Source organism: Mirounga leonina, unplaced genomic scaffold (assembly GCF_011800145.1).
Source record: "Mirounga leonina isolate KUSES-001 unplaced genomic scaffold, KU_Mleo_1.0 Mir_488, whole genome shotgun sequence".
In the NCBI taxonomy this organism is placed as follows: Eukaryota; Metazoa; Chordata; class Mammalia; order Carnivora; family Phocidae; genus Mirounga; species Mirounga leonina.
Genome location: NW_023270777.1, coordinates 698187 through 716273, shown reverse-complemented (window position 1 = coordinate 716273; position 18087 = coordinate 698187). Strand labels below are relative to the sequence as shown.

Here is an 18087-nt window from a genome sequence, read left to right as displayed (position 1 = left end):
GCCTGAGGATGGACAGCACTCAGGCTAGGGTCAGGGGTCAGGTCGGCCTGAGGACAGAGAGCAGGCAGGCCAGGGTCAGGCTAGGTCAGGGCAGGTTGGGGAGGCCGTCCTACCTGCCCACTGAAGCCGATCCCATCAGGGGACTTGAGGAACTCCGCGTAGACCTGGTTGGCCCGCTCAATGACGGTAGCCACGGCGTCCTGGTAGCGCGGGGAGGAGATGGCCAGCAGGGGCAGGGCGGCCAGAGGGACGTGGTCCTGGCTGTTGCCGAGGCAGCCCTCCTCGTGGCTGTAGGGGTTCAGGCTGCAGACAGGGTCAAGGGAAGCCCAGCCGGGCTCAGGAGCGGCAGGCAGAGGGCGGCACAGACACAAGCTGGCCACGGTTAGGCCCCTGCTCGGGGCTCCAGAGGACGAGCCGGGTAAGAGCCAGAGTAAACACGGCGCAGGCGGGGGGTTTGGGGGGCACTGTGCTGGCTTCCTGTGCATCTGTGCCCGCACGAGCCTGGGATGCGGGCCTGGGGTCCCCTGGGGTAGCGACCCTCCCCTTCCCTCTTCTGCTGGGCCCCAAGCGACATCCCGATCACGGAGGAAGCCACCTGGTGTGGATCAGGGTGGGGACATATCATCAGAGCAGACTTCCTGGAGGAGACGGAGTTTGGACTAGTTCTCAAGGAAGGCTTTAGGGACGCTAGAAAGGAGGAGAGCGAGCCCTCCAGGCGTGGGGTCCCATGTTAGCCGCCACTTGCAGATGGGCACACAGCTGCACGCATGACCTTGTGTCCATCCTTCTCGGGAGAGGGTCAGAGCCTTCGTGGGCTTTGTGGAAAGGACCACGAGAGCCTGCCCTACAGCATCTTCACGGCCAGGGCAGAGTCCAGCCCCCTCATTTCCCTGCTTCCTCACCAGCAAGTCTCTCCCTCTGTGGGTGGCTCAGACCCCTCTGGGGTCGGCTCCCAGCGCCCGCCCCAGCCCACACCCCCACCTGGCCTGCCTCTGTCCCTTGGCCGGGAGGGACCAGCCCCCTGCCCACGGCCCAAGCTCAGGCTGACGAGGGCCCAGTGCCGATCCTGCTGGCGACCTGACAGAGACCAGGACAGGCGACGGGGCTCAGGGTTTTTTGAGCAGGTGGCAGAGCCCTCGTGGTGCGCAAGCTGGCCTAACAGCCCTTCCTCATCTCCAAAGAACACAAATTAGAGGAAACAGGCCTCAATTGCAGCCGGAGAGATTTTAATTAGCTGAGCAAGAACTCCCTCCCGGCAGTGACTGGTGTGATGGATGGCCGGTGAGGAGCTGCCTGGGGGAGTGAGGCCGGTCCCCCGCCCTCCCCTCGAGTGGCCGGGCTATCCATCTTGCCGGTGATCAGGCCGGGGCTGGCTGACCCAGTTCTGGAGGTCAGACGTCCTTTGGGCGAGGGCCCGGGGTCCTGAGATCGAGAGCACGGTAACTCCTGACAGCCAGAGCGGGGAAGAGCCCACTTCCCAAGTCCCGTCGCAGGGCAGGTGCCCAGGACGCAGATTCCAGGGCTCCTGCCCTCCCGCCCGGAGACCCCAGGGTGAGCCCTGGAGTCCCGCATTAAAAGAATCATGTCGGGCTGGGGAACTATGACTCATCCCGTCCTTTCTTCCAGCTTGGATGGAGACCTGCCCTGCGCGTCCCGTGACCGCAGACGGTCAGAGGGGAGGCTGTTCTGGGTCCTGGAGGCAGCAGAGACCCTCCTGTCTCTCAGAGGGAAGAGACGCCCTGCTCTCTCCCCCAGGGCCCAGGGGCAGGCTTGGGTGAAGAACCCCGGCCCAGTGAGCGCGCTGCCCCATCCCCTCCACCGGATGCCCACGAGAGCGCCGTCCCCCAGTGAGGACGGAGTGAGTCACAGCTCACCCCTCACTGTACCTGCTGCACCAGCCTGCGGGACCCTCACAAAATCTCCAGCAGGTACTTAGGACATGATTATCCCCATTTTACAGAGGAGGAAACCGGCACAGGGCAGTCTCCCGGGTCCCCCGCGGTGCCCTGCACCACCTGCATCAGAACACACATGCCCACTGGGCTCAAGAGCGAGGCTGCCCGGGTTCGACTCCCGGCTCCAGTCGCTGGGTACCCCTGGGGGGATTTGCATTAGCCTCTCGGGGCCCCGGCATCCTCCTCTGGGCCAGGAGACCAGGGCCTCGTGAGCACCGGGAGCAGGTCTGCACCACCGAGGGGGCTGGCGCCACCCGGCCCGGCAGAGAAGGACACGCCACATGGCTGTTCACTGCTCTGGACTCTGACCACTCCCAGCACCGTGCTCAGGTCGGTCAGGGCCTGACGTCCCAGGGAGGTGCCCCAGGCAGGGAGCCCCGCCACGCCATCCCCACCAACCCCGGCCCGGCCAGAAGGGCAGGAAGGACTTAGAGACTCACTTAGAGACGAGTGAGAAGGCGTCCGAGCAGACAGCCGGGCAGGGCACGAACTTGATGAGGATGTGGCCCAGGGCCGCCGGGAAGTGGGCACGCGTGACCTTCTCCAGCACAGAGCTGAAGGTGTGGATGTCGGCCGCCTTGCAGGACGGGTCCCCCACGCCCGTGTCCAGGATGTTCCCCCCATGCAGCACCAGCAGGAGGACGTGCGTCTTGCAGGAGCGCTGTGGGCAGCCTTCCTAGAAGGACATCAGCCGGAATAGAGACAGGCAGAGACCCACCACCGCATGCGCAGCTGGCCTGTCTCCATTCCCGACGTGGCGGGACCTCCTGTGCGTTCAGAGGGAGGCGTACAGGCAGCCGGGTGACCAAGCCCCCCGTTGTCGGGGCAGGAAAGCTCCTAAGAGGCCCTTCTTGTTCACATGGGAGCCAGCAGCCCGGAGAAGGACAAGCACCTGCCCAGGGTCCCACAGCAAGTCCAAGGATGAGGAAGTCAAATGTCTGCCAGAAATGCTGACCAGAGGGGCGCCCAGACACCCCCAGAAGCCCAGCCCACCTCGTTGTCTTCGTGGATCTCGATGCTTCCCTGGGCTGGGAACCTCTGTCTTCTCAAGGAGACCCGATACAGTTCTCCTGCGGGGAACAGAGGACTCAGCACCTGTGGGCCTCCCTCAGGCCGGGTTGCAGGCGCTCCCTGGGGTCCGGCTGGGGGGACAGCGTCCAGCCCCCAGCTCCAGATCAGCGGCACCAGAAACCTTCGTCCCCCCAGGGAAGGGAGGCCAGCAGGGCAGGCCCCCGCACGCGCAGTCCCTGGGGCCGGGGAGGCTGTCCCAGAAAGCACCGTCCTGCTTTTCTTCACACGCGACAACAGCAACAGCAGAAACGCCCTCTGCTGACTTCGGCTTCCAGCTGTGGACGCAAATGTGGGCTGAGCACCCTCTGAAGCCCGGAGGCCCGTTTCAGGTCTTTTCTAAAACATCTGCCTGAAGCCATCAGAGCAAGGCCTTGAGTTGGGGGCCCAGGGCCCGGGGCAGGCGCACCCCACAGGCATGGCGGGTCTGGGCCCACACTCCTCACCACCACCGGGAGCTCTGGTGAGGCCGCCCCCAGGGGAAGGCTGTCCCCGCCTCCCTCAGCTGCCACTCCGCCTCTGGGGCCTCCAGCCTGGGCCCTGGGACCTGCAAGCAGCAGCCGCAGACTGTCTCTGGCCCGCCGCCTGTTTTTGTAAATAAAGTTTTATTGGAACACAGCTGGAGCGGTCGGCTGCTCACACAGGGGCCTCGGCGGCAGACTTTCCTAGTTGCCACAGCGTCTTCAGGGCCTGCAGAGCTGGAGTGTTTGCCCTCCGGCCCTTACAGAGACGTCTGTGCGATCGATACCTAAGTTCCCGGAGTCTGGGGTGGAGAGAGGCCCCCTTGCTGCCTGCCCGGTGCCACCTGCCACGCTGACCTTGCTTCCTTCCTCTCCCTGCTCCCCATGGGAAGGACAGCATTTTCTCTGTGAGGCTGCACCACACGGCTAGACTGTGACCCACTCGTGTGCCTTCAGTGACGGGGAACTCACTCACCTCCTAGAGCAGCCAGTTCCGCGCTGGGACAGTCTTTGTTTCCTTGCACACCCCCCCACCCCCCAGGGCCTGCCGCACCTGCCAGGAGTCACATGGGAGTGGGGAGGCTCCTTCCGGGGGTTCTGCGGGCAAGCCTGCAGCAGGGGCGGGTGGGGACCCAGCCGAGGGTCTGAGTCCGATCTCCCAGCCACCCCTGGCCCCACGGCGTTTGGTAACAAGGAATTTTTCTTGGAGGGCAAGTGCACTTCTGAACTCCTCGTTCCTTCCAGACACGGCCCTGGTCTAAGGGCAACTGCTTTAGGAGCAGGGGGCTGCCACCCACGCCGGCGTGGGATGGTTTCCTCTGATGGAGGTTTGGCCTGGAGGTGGAGCAGGGAAGCCTCGGGGTGAGGGAGGCCTGGCTCGGCCCACACTCCCTCCAGCTCCTTCCGGCCGCTCAGCTCTTCTCCATAACATCCTGTGGACCCTGGGCCCCGACCTCAGGACAGGCTCCCAATACAACACACGGGGAGCTGGCCTGGTTTTTGCCGAGCACTTACTGTGTCCCAGACGCCGTCCCCTACTCCCCACAACCGCCCCCAAGCTTTGGGTCTCTGGGTATTAGTCCCATTTTCGGATGAGACATCCGAGCCTCACAACTCCTGCGTCACGGGCCCCAGGCCCCACCACGAATAAGGTTGAGCGAGCCAGCACACCCAACAGAGGACGCCGCCCGACGACGGTCCGTCCTCCCCGGGGTGGGGGCGGGGGGTGACACCACGACCCCCGTCCGCAGGAGAGGAGACGCTCAGGCCGCCCGGCACGGACCCCTCCCCCAGAGCAAAGCAGCCACGCTCCATGGCGCGTGTGGCCTCGTGTGCGGCTCTGGGGCCCGTGCGGACCAGGAGACCACGACTTCCGAGGCTGGGGCGGACCTGCTTTGGAGCCAGAGTGCCCGAGTCCAAGTCTCGCTCTGAGCGGCTGGGTGAGGGGGCTCAGTTTTCTCATCTGGGACATGGGCTGGCGGCCTCCCAGGGCAGGGGCCGAGCATGAATGAGCTCAGACGTACCCGCGCTCAGAGCGGGGCCGGCCACACCCCAAGTCTCTGTCCACGTCAGTCGTGCATGCGGAGGACGAGCCGGGCCAGAGGCTGGCGGGGACGTGGCTGCCTCCACACACGCCGCCCTGCCCCCAAGTCCCGCCCGAGCCTGGCGGCGACGCGCACTTCCAGGCTGCAGTTGCTACCGATTACCACCGTGAGCCTATAAACGAGCCGCAGGGAAGACGTGAGGGTCCCGCCGTCTCCCGGGCACCGTGCCCTCCGCGAGCTGGGGCTGCATCCTGCGCCTTGGGCCCCCGCCACGCTCCGGGCAGCGAACCGATGCTGCATCCTGGCCACCTGGCTCGGCGGGGACGGGCCTGGCAGGGCCCTCAGCACCCCCACGCCTTCCCCGGCCAATGGGAAGAGCCTGGCTTCATTTCCGTGTGCAGAGCCAGAGAGGTTTGGCAGGAGGGGAGGCCTCGCCCGCAGACCTAGATCCTGCCCCCCGAGGGCCGGCTAACAGGACTGGAGGCGCCCCCCGGGGACACGCACCTCTGCAGACACGTAGAAAGGCAGCCACGAGGCCCCCCTGCCTGGGCCTGGCCCACAAGCCTTCTGCTTTTCTGCGAACCAGACATTCCCCCCAGGGTAACTGAGAACACTGGCGCTGGCTCGCCCACCAGGCCCGGCAGGTTCACTCCTCCCTGTCTCCGCTCATGCCGAGCCTCTGCCAGCAAGGCCTTTCTCCCCGGGCACACCAGCAACCCTGCTCCCCTGCTCCAGCCTCGGGAAAGCCTTCTCAGACCTACTTAGGCAGAGATGGTCACCTCACACCGTGCTCGGCTGGGCCTGGCTCATGCGTCCATTTCTGCATCAGACTAGGGGGGCCCCGAGGGCAGGGATCATCAGCGGCCAGGGTCTAGCATGGTTTTTGTGAAAACCCACTGCAGGCAAAGATCCCAGGGTGCACGTGGCCTGTGAGACATGTCCATGCTCGTCAGCCCCTGGGAGAAATCCTGTTTAGGAAAGCCAAGTCTACAGGGACGTGCGTCTCCTGGAAGGCCCCCGGGGGGCTGGTGTCCGGGAACCACGGCGAGCTCTGGGCCTGGCCTGGGCCTTATCCGTCCTCCCCTCCGCGGGCTTCCCCAGAGCCTCTGGTGACGGGAGCGGCTGGTGGGGTCCTGGGAGGTGGGGAGCCCAGGGCCTCGTGGGCGGGCTGCCTGTTTCTCCCGACGTCTTTGTTTCTGCGGGCACAGCCCTATTCAGGCTGGGTCCCTGCGGTGCCCAGGTTCGGGGTGGGGTGCGCCCACGGCTGTTTCTGCGACCATGTCCTGTGACCGCAGCGCCCGCCCCCACCACCCTGCCAGCCTGCCCAGCTCCCCGGCCTCCTGCTGCCAGCTGGAGAGGGGGGAGGCTGTATTCGCTTAATCACAGCCTTGGAAACGCAGATTGTGACCACCCTTCTAATTACCCAAGTGCCACACTGTCCCTGACACAGAAGCCGAAGTCAACACCCACGCGCTTGGCATGCCAGGCAAGGCGTCCCCGGCTCGGCGGAGGGGCCCTGTCTCCGTCTCTGCTGCCTCCGGCCGCGGGACCCACGAGGGCCGGAGGCTGGGGTGCCCCCGGCTAAGGCCGGCCGCTCCATCCCACCAGCCCCTGCAGGCCCCCACCTGCCGCTTGCGCCCCCAGGCGAGCAGAGCCGGGCCCAGCTCGCGACCGTGCGTCATGCCCTGAGAGCGACCCCATCCTCTGCATGCACGCACGGGCGTAATTCTGTGGACGAATCCTGAGTCTCTGCTGCCTGCTCTGAGTGGGATGCAGGACATGGACCAGGAGTGTCCGGGAGGAATGAGAGCCTCATTCCCCGCAAGCGGGGGTGGGGGGCCCCGTGGCCTTGAGCCCCTGAGTGAACGCACGCAGACAGGCACACACACGGGGGGCAGGGGTGGGAAGAGCCGGGGATGAGGATGAGCACCCCCGTCAGCGAGGTTTTGTTTGGATGGGGGGACAACAGGTGACCGTTCCCTGAACTCCGCGCTATTTTCCCATTTTTCTCCGGTGAGCCCGATTTCCTTCGGTGTAAAGCTATCTGTGAGTGCAAGCATGTGTCACACTCAGAGGAAGGACACTTTCAACAGCCGCAACCCCTGACTTCCCAAACACACACACCAGAGCGGCAGGCCTGCCCTCGGGAGCTGGGGGCTGGCGAGGGGACCCGAGGGCGTGAAAAGGGAAGGACGGCGTAACCGTGAAACTCGAAGCGTGAATCAAAATCCTGCGTTTGGGTCACAGAACCAGCTGGACACCACGGCGGCCTCCTGCTCCGCTGGCTGGGGCCCAAACGTGTGTCCGGGAGCCCGAGGACCTCAAGGACACGGGCCTCGGCTGGGCAGGGGGCCGCCTCCACGGCCTCTGCGTTGCAGGCTCCATGGCCTTCAGTGCAGAAGGAGGAGGGCACGTTCCTGCAGCTCAGGCCACTCTGGGGGCTCAGATGGAACCCAGCAACCAGGCAGGAAAGCTGCGGGAAGGGGGCCCCCGCCTGGGGAGGAGCAGGCTCGAGGGGACGTGGTGGCCCACAAATGCCCAGGAGCTGCATTTGGGTCACGGGACCGTCCCGGAGGGAGGCTGTATGAGCAAGTTGTGTAAGTGGACGCTGGGCAGGTGGACGCTGGGCAGGAACTCCAGGCACGGTGGGCTAGGTGGACCTTGAGGTCCCTGCTGTGACAACTTAACCCTTTCAAGGTCAGGGCCCAACCCCATCAGCCTGGATGCATCTGCTAAGGAGGCTCGACCCCCGGTGGCTGGTCAGGCCCCCCCAGAGGCGCTGGCCCACACAGAGGCCTGACCACTGCCCTGCGGAGTGAGCCTGCGGGCGGAGGGGGAGGAACCGCCATGGAGCCCACCCGGCCCTGCTGGGAAGCGGGCACAGAGACAAGGAGTCATCAGCTGCTCCCACCGGCACACGCCTGCACGCTAACCCCCTGCCACGTCCAGAGAAAGGACAGGGCACGGCTTTTATGCGTGGCCTCCGAACCCCAAACCTAGGGATGCCCACCGAAATTACTCCGAAAGGCCTTTTTCTCACCTCCCAGATGGGCTTTCCCGCGCTGCCCAGGGTGTGGGGAAGCAGCCCCTCCCCTGTTCACGGCTGGAGTCCGCGGAGGGCAGTTTGGCAACGTCACCAGAAACACCCAACGCCCCGGACGCCCCGGGACCAAGCCTCGTGCAGACGGGTGCACGCAGGACACCAGCCACGGCCGCGCGGTCATGCTACAAACACGGAAAGCAATCTGTGCCCACCGCGGGGGCCGGGGAGACAGTTAACGCCAGGTGAGACAGGACACGCCTCCAAACGCACTGAGAAGCTGATAACCCCGACAGGTGACGATCGCCCGCGAGGAGCAGGGGGCAGAACGCGCTGCGTGCGGCGTGCCTAAAAATGCATACAAGCGGGTATTTATGGAGACGTCCGCGTGTGCAGGGAGTATGTCATCACCGCCGCGGGACGGGAGGAGGGCGCGTCACCTGCGTCCTTTTAGAATTCACGTGGTCGCCGGGCACTGCCACTCGGAAGTCAGGTTACAATGAGACTTTCCTCAGAGCCCGTGGAGCGGGCTAACTTCCTTTCGGAGACACTGCTTGGGTTTCTTTGCCTCTGGGGAGCCTTGTGGCCATGCTTCCTGGTTTTTGTTTCCAGAAGCTCTTTTGTTCCCAGGAGAAAAGGATTTGAGGAAACGGATTCTCTCCGGCTGAAAAGAGACCCCAGCCCCCAGCCCAGGCTGAGACCTGCGCGGGGTGCCCTAAGGGGCCCAGACCGCCAACAAGGGGCTGCAGAGCGGGACGCACGGGACCACAGGGCTGGGGCTCCCACGTGCCAGGGCCATGGGGTGGGGCACTCGGCTGCGACCTGCAGGGCTGGGAGCCGCCCAGGCCTGGTCCTGTGCCCCCGAGTTCCACTAAATCTGAGAATGTGGTTCTCTCACCGGGCCCTCCTCCAGCCCCGCGTCCACACAGACCTTCCTTCTCCTCTGGAACCCTGACCAAGTCACGGGCTAGATTCTACCTACTCTACAAAACGCTGTGCTATGTTCCCACACCAGCTTCTCCTCTGGGCTTAAGCACTAGGCTGTAGAATGGTTTTCAAACCTTCTCCATCTCACCACAGGGCCTTTGCACGTTCTGCTCCCCAAGACCCGACTCTTCTTCACACTGCTGTGTCCAAATATTCCCTCCTGAAACCTCAGGGGTCCTGCCCCTGGGGGCGTCCATCCTTACTCTCCTCCCAAAAGCACTGTGGCTCTTTCTTCCAGGACGAGTCCTCAGACTTCCGGCTTCGTGGTCACTTGACCTGGCATCTCCTCCATCCCCAGGCCGTGAGGTCCTGCAGGGCTGGGACTGGGTTTGCTTACACTCCATTTTATCCCCAAAGACCATCCAGATGCTGGCATCTAAAAGATGCTCATGAAATATTTTTCAAACAAATGAGCGAACAAATACCTTGTTCCCACTTTAGACCCTGTAAGTGTCAGAAGCTGAGGATGTCCCCAGCAAAGCAGAGATGCCACACAGACTCGCACGGACACACACACGTCCTCGTGCACTCACACGCACGTGCACACGCCTCAGCACTCACACGGCAACGGGCCTTGTCGAGCACAGACGTGCACACACGCAAGAGGAACGCTCCCCAGGCGGCCGTCTGCCACCCTGAGCTCAGTAAAGCCGGCTAAATATAGCCTGTCTGCAGCTGTGCTCAGCAAGCTGCCCACACAGGCCAGGAAAAGACACGTTACCGGGCTGGCGGGGGGGCCGTGGGGAAGGGCAGCCACGGGCAGGGGGCTCCGGGCTCTGCAGGGTGGGGTACTGGGGGGGAGGGCGGCTGTGGGCAGGGGGCTCCGGGCTCTGCAGGGTGGGAGTCCGGCAGGGAGGGCGGCCGCGGGCAGGGGTCTCCGGGCACCACAGAGCAGGGGGGCTGTGGGAGAGGGCGGCCGCGGGCAGGGGGCTCCAGGCTCTGGAGGGTGGGGGTCTGGCAGGGAGGGTGGCCACGGGCACACCAGCGGGGAAGCCCTTGGTGGTGGTCCGGGCATCTGAGCTGCTGGTCTGGTCGCTGGCCCCAGGCCCCAGGCAGTGGGACGTGAGGTCAGGCCCACACACAGTGGGGGTGGGTGGTGCTGGACGGCCACACAGCTTCCACAGGTGATGAGACCACGGAGCCAGGCTCAGTCAGGACGCAGCCCGAGACCAAGCGGGGCTCCGCTGGAGGCCAGGGCGGAGGCTTGATTGGGACGGAGACCGCAGGTCAGCAGGAACCAGGACTGGCAGTCAGTCTACGGTCGCGTCTTGGTCCGGGCACAAGAGAAAGTTCAGAGTCCCATGCACCGCCTACAGCCTCTCCACAGGGACGCACCGAACGCTCCAGCTCCCAGCGAGCTCCTGGGGAAGCCACTGAGCGTCTGTGCGCTCCTTCCAGGACTGGGAGTGGGAGGGCCGGGGAGGGCCAGTGGGAAGGGTGGCCGCAAGGTCGTGCTGGGGAGGATGGCGGGTGGTCTGCCTCCGTCGGGAAGGGCTGCCGTGGGGAAGCTGGGAGGCAGGGAGGCCCGCGTGGAGGGCGGCGTGGAGGCCCGTGGAGGGCGGTGGGTCTGGGAGAGAGTCAGAAGTCAAGCAGGACCTCTAGTTCCTGGCTTGAGTTTGTGGAAAAGGTGCCTTCACTTTGGACGGAGGGACAGGAACGACGCTGGGGGGGGCGGGGCAGCGGATGAGTCGCGGCCCCTGCGACCCATGCCAGGTCAGCCATGCCGGAAGCTGGGGGTGTTTGCTGGGCTTGGAGTGAGAACTCGGCAGACAGAGGAGACCCGGAGGCACAGACAGCGACGGAAACCAGAGAGCGCTAAAGCGTCCGCGCTAACGGGGCTCCGCAGACTCCACGTGCACGCGTCCCGGGCCCCCTGTCCTCGGCCCCCCAGGCTCCCTGGGTTCCCTGAACGGAACAATCTGGGTCCAAATAACGGGCCCAGGCAGAGGCCGCGGGCTGCCGGGCCATCTGCAGCTGCAGGATGAAGGTGGGCGCGGTCCCCAAGGAGGAGGAAGGATGCCTCACGCCCACGCGGGGGAGCCGGCCCAGGACACAGCTCTGAGCAGGGACAGCTGAGCGGCCGCAGGACCCGCAGAGCCCGGGAAAGACAGAGCTGCGTGCGGTCCCGAGATGCATCCCCACACCCGCACCAGGCATGCCCATGGCCAGGCTCGTCGGAAAGCCAACCACACGTGGGGACCGTGAGTGCGTCCCACGTGGGAGGTGTGGCCCCTCCGCCCCGCAGCAACCCTGGGAAGTAGGCCTTACGGTCGTCTCTCCACAACGGAGAAAACGGAGGCTTGGAGACGTTAGGGAGCTCGCCTGGAGCGGCCCGGCACGGAATGAAGGAACAGGCCTCAAACCCAGGCCCAGCTCCCTTCCAGCTCAGAGGCTGGGGCAACAGCCCCAGGACTTTCTGAGTCCTGATCCCGGGTAACTCGTCCCAGCCCCCACTTTGTTTCTAGTGAGGTTTCAAAACCGAGTAGAAATAATCGAGAAGACCGCGCTCAGGGAAGAAGGCCGCGGCCGGGAAAGCACATCACGACCGTCACGGACTTGCACTCTGCCGATTCCGGACCACGAGCAAACAAAGCGCCACAGACGACCGCTGTCATTTCAAAAGCAAGAGCGCCCGAGCGCCGAGCTCCGTGGACGGCGGGGCCCAGCGGGTAAACGCCAGCACTGCCAAGGGGCCGCGTGCCCGGGGAAGGGCGTTCCGTGCTGGAGGTCTCGCCGTCCAAAGGCTGGCGCTAGACTCAGCCCACCAGCCCCGCCACCACGTTCCCGCGCGTCCTTCCTGAATAAGAGGATCCTGAAGGCGCAGACTTGCAGGACAGCCTTCAGCACAGAATTCCGACGAAGATCTATACCACGGCTTAAAAACAAAGAGACTTTGCTTCCTCTTAAACACGTTTTTTTCAGTCCGGTCCAGAAGCGGCAGATGTGGGGTCAGCCCTGCTGCTTTCCCTCTGAGGCGGGCCCTCCCTCCCTTGCTGAGGGACGTGGCCAACACCCCCCCCAGCGATGGGAGGTCTGACATGGGGGGGGGCGGACTGGCGGGGAGAGACGCCCTCCAGGGGCTGGCTAATTCCCAGAGATGAACGAGCCTTCCACCTGCAAACACCCAATCTCGTGGTCCAACCACCTCCTTCACGCACAAGCCAACCCTCCCCTGCCCTCAATCCCCCCAGGACGGACTGCAGACACCCCCACATTTCTCAGAGTCGCCGCTCCTAAGCCATGGCCACCTTTCCTGTGGAAAACACTACCTGGGCTCCAGGCTATGTAGCCCCATGCTCCATCCGTCCCCCACTCCGGGGCTGTGCACCCCCATGCTCCGTCCGACCCGGAGGCCGTGCACCCCCGCTCTCCGCCCCTGCCCCAGGCCAAACCTGGTGCTTCCCTGTGGCCCTTCCTCTTGGGAAATGTGAATGTATTGATCTCCCCAGGTCTTCACTCAGCCACCTCTGTAGGCTAAAATCTGGGTGCACATTCAGACACAGCCCCGCTCATGCTGAGCTCCGCACACTCGTGGCCTGAGCTTTGGGGGTGCCCCCGACAGAGGTGCCCCTGACGGGCCTCGTCCACACCTGCCCCTGCGTGCGGAACACCTCCTCCGCACTGGCCCCCACCGTGGGAATGCAGACACCCTCCTGCAGCTGAGGGGTGGACGAGCCTGGGGGGTGGGTGGGCAGTGTGGGCTGAGCCCCCAAAGCTGCAACCACAGATCCAAACAGCAGGAGAGGGAAGACAGGGGTTCTGAGCCCCAACTTGCACCTTGACCCTCCCCAGCCCCAGCCTGCTGAGAAACTCAACACTGCCAACAGCGGACACGTGGCTGAGACGGCCCATCAAGTCCACCCGAGCGTCCAGGGAGGACGTCCTCAGATCATGGTGTCGCCCACGGACACTCTCCCAAGTGTCCCTGGGTCAGGCCCTGTGGGAAACCCGGAGAAGCCCCATCGGACGGACGTGAAGGTCAAGGAGGACTTGGCGGCGGGCGGGGAGGGTCAGTGTCTGTGTCACCCAAAGAGCCTTGTCTCAGAAGCTCGAAGGCTTTGCACCCCATTCCCGTCCTGCCTCTGCCCACAGGCAAACGACACACGAGGCTTTGCGGGGTCCCATCCGCTGTGCTGGGCTCAGCCTCCTGGCCCACTGCCCCGAGCTGCCTGGCAGGTGGGAACTCGGGACCCCAAGCTCAGCTCACAGGGCAGGGAGGGGCCTGGGGGAGACAAGCATCCGGGGGGTCAGGCTTAACTCACGCTGCTTCTCCTGGAGGGCGCTGGAGGTGCACGGGGCGCTCCCGTCTCCTGCAGAGAAACAGAAGACACATGAGTGGACTCCCATCACTGTCGTGGACGCTGGGGGCCGCGTGGGGCTGCTGCCGGGCCCCTCTCGGAGCTGGGGGTGGGCAGAGGTCTCCCACCCCTCCTGCACCACAACACAGGGAGCCAGGATCATGGGGCCTGGCCTCTGCCGACCCAGCCAAGGCACCACCTCTGCCCCCAGCCTGGGGGCCGCCGGCCCTTCCCCCATCCCCACACTGTCGGTCCCCAAGTCCTGTGGGGTCTGCCGCCGAGACCTGGGCCCCACAGTGTCCATCAGTGTCCCCACGCCTGGCACGGTGCTTCTCAGCCGCACACGCTCCCCATGTGCACGACTCCGGCCGAGCTCCGTGGACCATGGAAATAGCCTCCCCCATCCAAGAGAAGCCGTTCTCGGCAATTATGAAAGTCACAGAAACTCCGCATTGACAATGTGGGAAACACTAACAGACATAAAGAAGGAAGAAGTTATCTCATGATCCCGTCACGGAGAGAAAGCTGGTGATGCCCTCACGCCTGTCCTTCCAGGCTCTTCCAGACGCATCGTCAGGGCCTGCCGAGGTCACATCTGCAGGGCGGGCGGGGCCCCTGTCACTTGTCCCCGAGCTGCCTCCCGGAAGGCATCGCGGACCACAATGAAGCACAAAATACACTTTCTGTACCTCACGTTCGAGCATAAGCGATTCCCCAACCAAGTCACAACACCTGTGAACATCCTCCCAGGGCGTGAGAAGAACGTTCTGCAGGGGATAGATCATGGCTGACTTTAAAACGACCATGCTGGAGGGAAGATGCGAAATCCCGCCATCGCCCTTACGCCCACAACCAACATCTCTGGGGTTGAAGCTCTTTGTGCATTTTTAGTGACTTCCCTGAAATCACACAGCCACGGAGGGGAAGCCGGGTCCACAGCAGGGAAGGGTGGGCCCCGGCCCGCACGTCCCCCAGGGACCCCTGCTCAGGCAGAGGCTGAGCTCTCCGCCTCCGGTCACCAGACTCACGCCTGGACGCGCACTCTGCCCAGTCCACTCTCCCGCCCGCGGGCCCACAGCTGCTCCCCTTCATCGCAGCCTGAGCCTGGCAAGCGAGCCTCTCGGGAAAGTGGCCCCTGGGCGCCTGCTCAGCCTTCTCCCACCCCAACGGCCAGCACAGGGCCAGGGTCAGCAGAGGCCGGCTCCCTCCCTCGAGCCCACTGCTCCTCCACGGGATCGCTCAGAAAGGAGACCAAGCCGGAGGCCCCAGGAGCCCCCAGACCCAGCCGGCCAGGCCCCTGCCCGCGGGGGCCCAGGCGGTCAGTGCTCACATCTAGCCCACCAGCTGAACGGCCCTCGGCTCTGCCCTCTCTGCGTCTGGACCAGCTGAGGGACGGCAGAGAAGTGGCCCGACCAGGGCTTGGGGAGTGAGGTGGCAGTTCCAGGTCCCTGGGGCAGGACCATGCCCGCAGATCGCAGCCTCCTGAGCAGGTCAGTTCCCTGAAGCAAAGGTGTCTGCCGCGTCCCCAAAGACCCCCGTTCTCGAAGGCGTGGTTCAAAGCCCAGAACGCCCTTTCCAGGCAAAGTGACTCTTCCCTGCCCTGCAGAACGCAAGGAAGCTCAGCTGGGAAACCCTGCACCTCCCACCAACCATCCAGGGGCTGACGGCAGCCTGGAGCTGCCTCCCCGCGAGTGAAGCGCCCCAGAGCACCTGCAGCCCCTCCCCTGCCCACCAGGGCCGCCTCCTCAGCTCAGGTCCTCAGGGAGGCCCAGTCCACCGCCTCCCTCCCCTCCGAGGCCTGGACCTGAGTGCTCACAGAGGCTGCCAGGACCAGAGAGGGGAGCCGCAGAGCTGGGCGCAGGCTCCCACTGACTGGCTCTCGCTGTGTGACCTAAGGCAGGTCACCCTCCCTCTCTGGGCCTCGTTCTAGCACGGTGGCCCAAGCTCTCGGGTCCCCGTGCACACTCAGGTGCAAACACCTGTATGCAGACACTGGGCCCTCCTGTGCTAGTACGTGGCCCCTGGGCAGGTCACTCTGCGTGCCTCAGTCTCCGCCCATAACCTGGGGAGCTGGTGCTGCCCCCCTCAGGGGGCGTTCATGCGTGGAAAGCCCTGAGCACACAGCCAGGCGCACGGCGAGCGCTCAGCAAGTGGGTCCTATCTGCTTCCCGACTCCCAGCGACTGGGGCAGGATGTGTCCCCGTGTCTGTCAGGATCGCGGGCAGAGGACGAGGGACAGAGTCACGGTCACGCTGTGCGGGGCTCAGGCCAGAGCCTGGGTGCGAGGGAGGTCAGGGGCCCGGCCTCACAGAGGAGCCCGCTTGCAGCATGACAAGGCGGCCATGGCGGCGGCTTCCCCATGCTGAGCCCGCAGATGCCGCAGGAGAGAGGAAGACCACTGCCAGGCCCACAGGTCAGGCAGAGACCGGTGTCCCGTCTGAGCCCCATCAGGCCCACAGGGACGTCAGCTCCCGCCTCCCAGAGACACGGGGCCCAGCGTGGACATTAAGACCCTCCCGTGCTGAACGCCTTCCACATGCCCAGAGTGGAGGGAGGGGCTGGGGGGGGACACGGGAGGCCCAGGGGGGACTCATTCCCACCCAGGGGCCCCGGGGACGCGTGTGGCACAGCCACGATTAGACGGTGCCCCCTGCGCCGCGTCCAAGGAATCGCGGGGCTGTGGCAGAGCCTGGCCTGGGCGGGAGGCCCATTTCCCGGGGAGGAAACCGAGTCCTGGAGAGGCAGAGCCCAAAGCCAGTACTTTGGACGGCTGCTCTGCCCTGAGACGCCCTGGGGAACGTGCCCCTGACCCCGGCCCTCCCCCACCCAGGCCCCGTGGGCAGGTGCAGGGGAGGAGACATCCAGGGAGACAGGGAGGGGGCGGGAGGCAGCCCCAGTGCACGTTCTCTCCCCATCCCACCTGGCTGCACTTACAAAACACAGGTTTGAGGATAAATTACTCAGATCTGGGAACACTGGCCCCCGACCCAGGGCCCTTCAAAGCTTTGGCGGCAAGCCCTGAGCACAGCACACATGCAGGGGCGTCCCCTGGGCACCTACCACGTGCGAGGGCATGGAGCGGAGGGACAGGCCGGTCTGACTCACGACCGTCCTGTTCTCGCACCAGGCCCTAGGGGTGACTCGCCTGGGCAGTTTCTGAGCCACTGACATCATAAAACACTTTCATTACCAGAAACGGAGCAGGACTTGTATCCCGGGCAGGATTTCAGTGGCCGTAATGCCAGGTAGGGAGGTGGAGCGGGGCTGCAGAAGCCGGGGGCCGGGGAGCAAGGGTACAGAGCTGGAGGAAGCCAGGAGGGGGGGTCCCTGCAAGCCAGGGTCCCCAGGACACACGTGGGTCGCCTGGGAGGAGGGAGGTCAGGAGGGAAGGCAGAGCCAGCCCCAGGACCATGGCTTTATGGCTTGCCTACTGCGTCCCCACCTGCTCAATCACCGAGCTTCGGCTCAGAAGGATAAAGTCGGTACCCAATGTTTACATCTGGCCCCTCCAGACACCCCGGTCTGCCGGGGGCTCGTCCCATGACCCCTGCCCCATCCCATGACCCCTGCCCCATGGGGGCTCCTGGGATGGCTCAGGCAGTGTGGACGGTGCTTCCTCCGGGCGAGGGGGTGTCCCCAGGGAGGCTGGGCTGCCCGATGCTGGTGTCTCCCGTGGTGAAGCCTGAGCCAGGCATCAAGGGGCCTGGAGAGGCCACGGATCCGACCACGGGGCAGGAAGGAAACGGCCGCGGGAGGAGGTAAAGCCTGGAGCCCTCCCTCTTCCCTGGCAGGGCTGAGCCCCGGCTTCTGCCCTTCCTGCCGGGCAGGCTCCTCAGAGGAGGACGACGAAGCAGCACAGCTCTCGCTGCCCAAGGAGACCCCACTTGGCCGCACGGCCACACCTCTGTCCCAGCCTTCTCCAGTTTGCAAATTGCTGGAAGCCCCAGCAGACAGGACGGGCCGTGCAGTGGGCGGAACGCAGTGCAGGGCCCCGTCTCCTCCCCACGGATGCGGTTTCCCCTCCCCACCCCCTTCCAACAAACCAGCCCCCTTCCCCCCCGGGATGGAGAGAAGTGTTTCCACCACATACCTGCCTCACGGAGGCGGGGGAGCATTCGGACAGCTGGGGCCTTGGGGAAGAAGGAGCTAGGCACCCTCCCCCCGCGGCAGCCAGGAGGGCAGAGCTGACGCCCTGGGCTTTGCCAGCCACCCTGGAAGCAGAGCTGAGAGAAAGACCCCCACCCTCCTGCTCAGGGCGCCCCCCGCACATGGAGCCTCTAGCGTCTGCTGAGCGGCAGGGTCAGGACTCCCTCATGACCTCTCACTTGGCCCCCTGCACCCCTGCACACATTCCCAGGCCCTCCTATAGCCTTCTTGTTGGCTTCCAGAATGAACTTTCTAGAAAGTGCTCCTGCTTGAACCACCCCATGGATCCCCAGAGCACCCCCGGGATGGCCGGACTCCTTCCCATCCCAGGCCTTCAGCTTCAGCATCCCCTCCCCACCGCTCACTGTCCCCAGCCCCGCACCTCGCACCCTGACTTCAGGCAAGAGGAACCCTGTGTGCTTCCCCCATCTCCTTGCTGCTCATCCCTCCTCTGCATCTCTGCACCTGCGGCTCCTTCTGCCCGCCTGGGGCCCCCTCCTGGGTCTGTCCAGAGCCCAGCAAGGCCTCCTGGCCCTGCATGTCCCTGCTCACGCTCCATGTCCCACGGACCCCACTGTTGTGAGGGGT

At 64.9% G+C, this 18087-nt stretch overlaps 1 protein-coding gene across 1 annotated transcript in view; it reads right to left on the bottom strand.

The window, feature by feature from the left end:
* PITPNM3 (PITPNM family member 3) overlaps positions 1–18087 on the bottom strand; it is a 68749-nt gene that overhangs the window by 20163 nt on the left and 30499 nt on the right. Inside the window, exons 4-7 of the mRNA XM_034989337.1 lie at positions 13318–13365; positions 2949–3025; positions 2396–2631; positions 114–303 (exon numbers count right to left, since the gene is read on the bottom strand). Coding sequence (XP_034845228.1) covers positions 114–303; positions 2396–2631; positions 2949–3025; positions 13318–13365 — 551 coding nt within the window. The remainder of the gene's footprint in view (positions 1–113; positions 304–2395; positions 2632–2948; positions 3026–13317; positions 13366–18087) is intronic.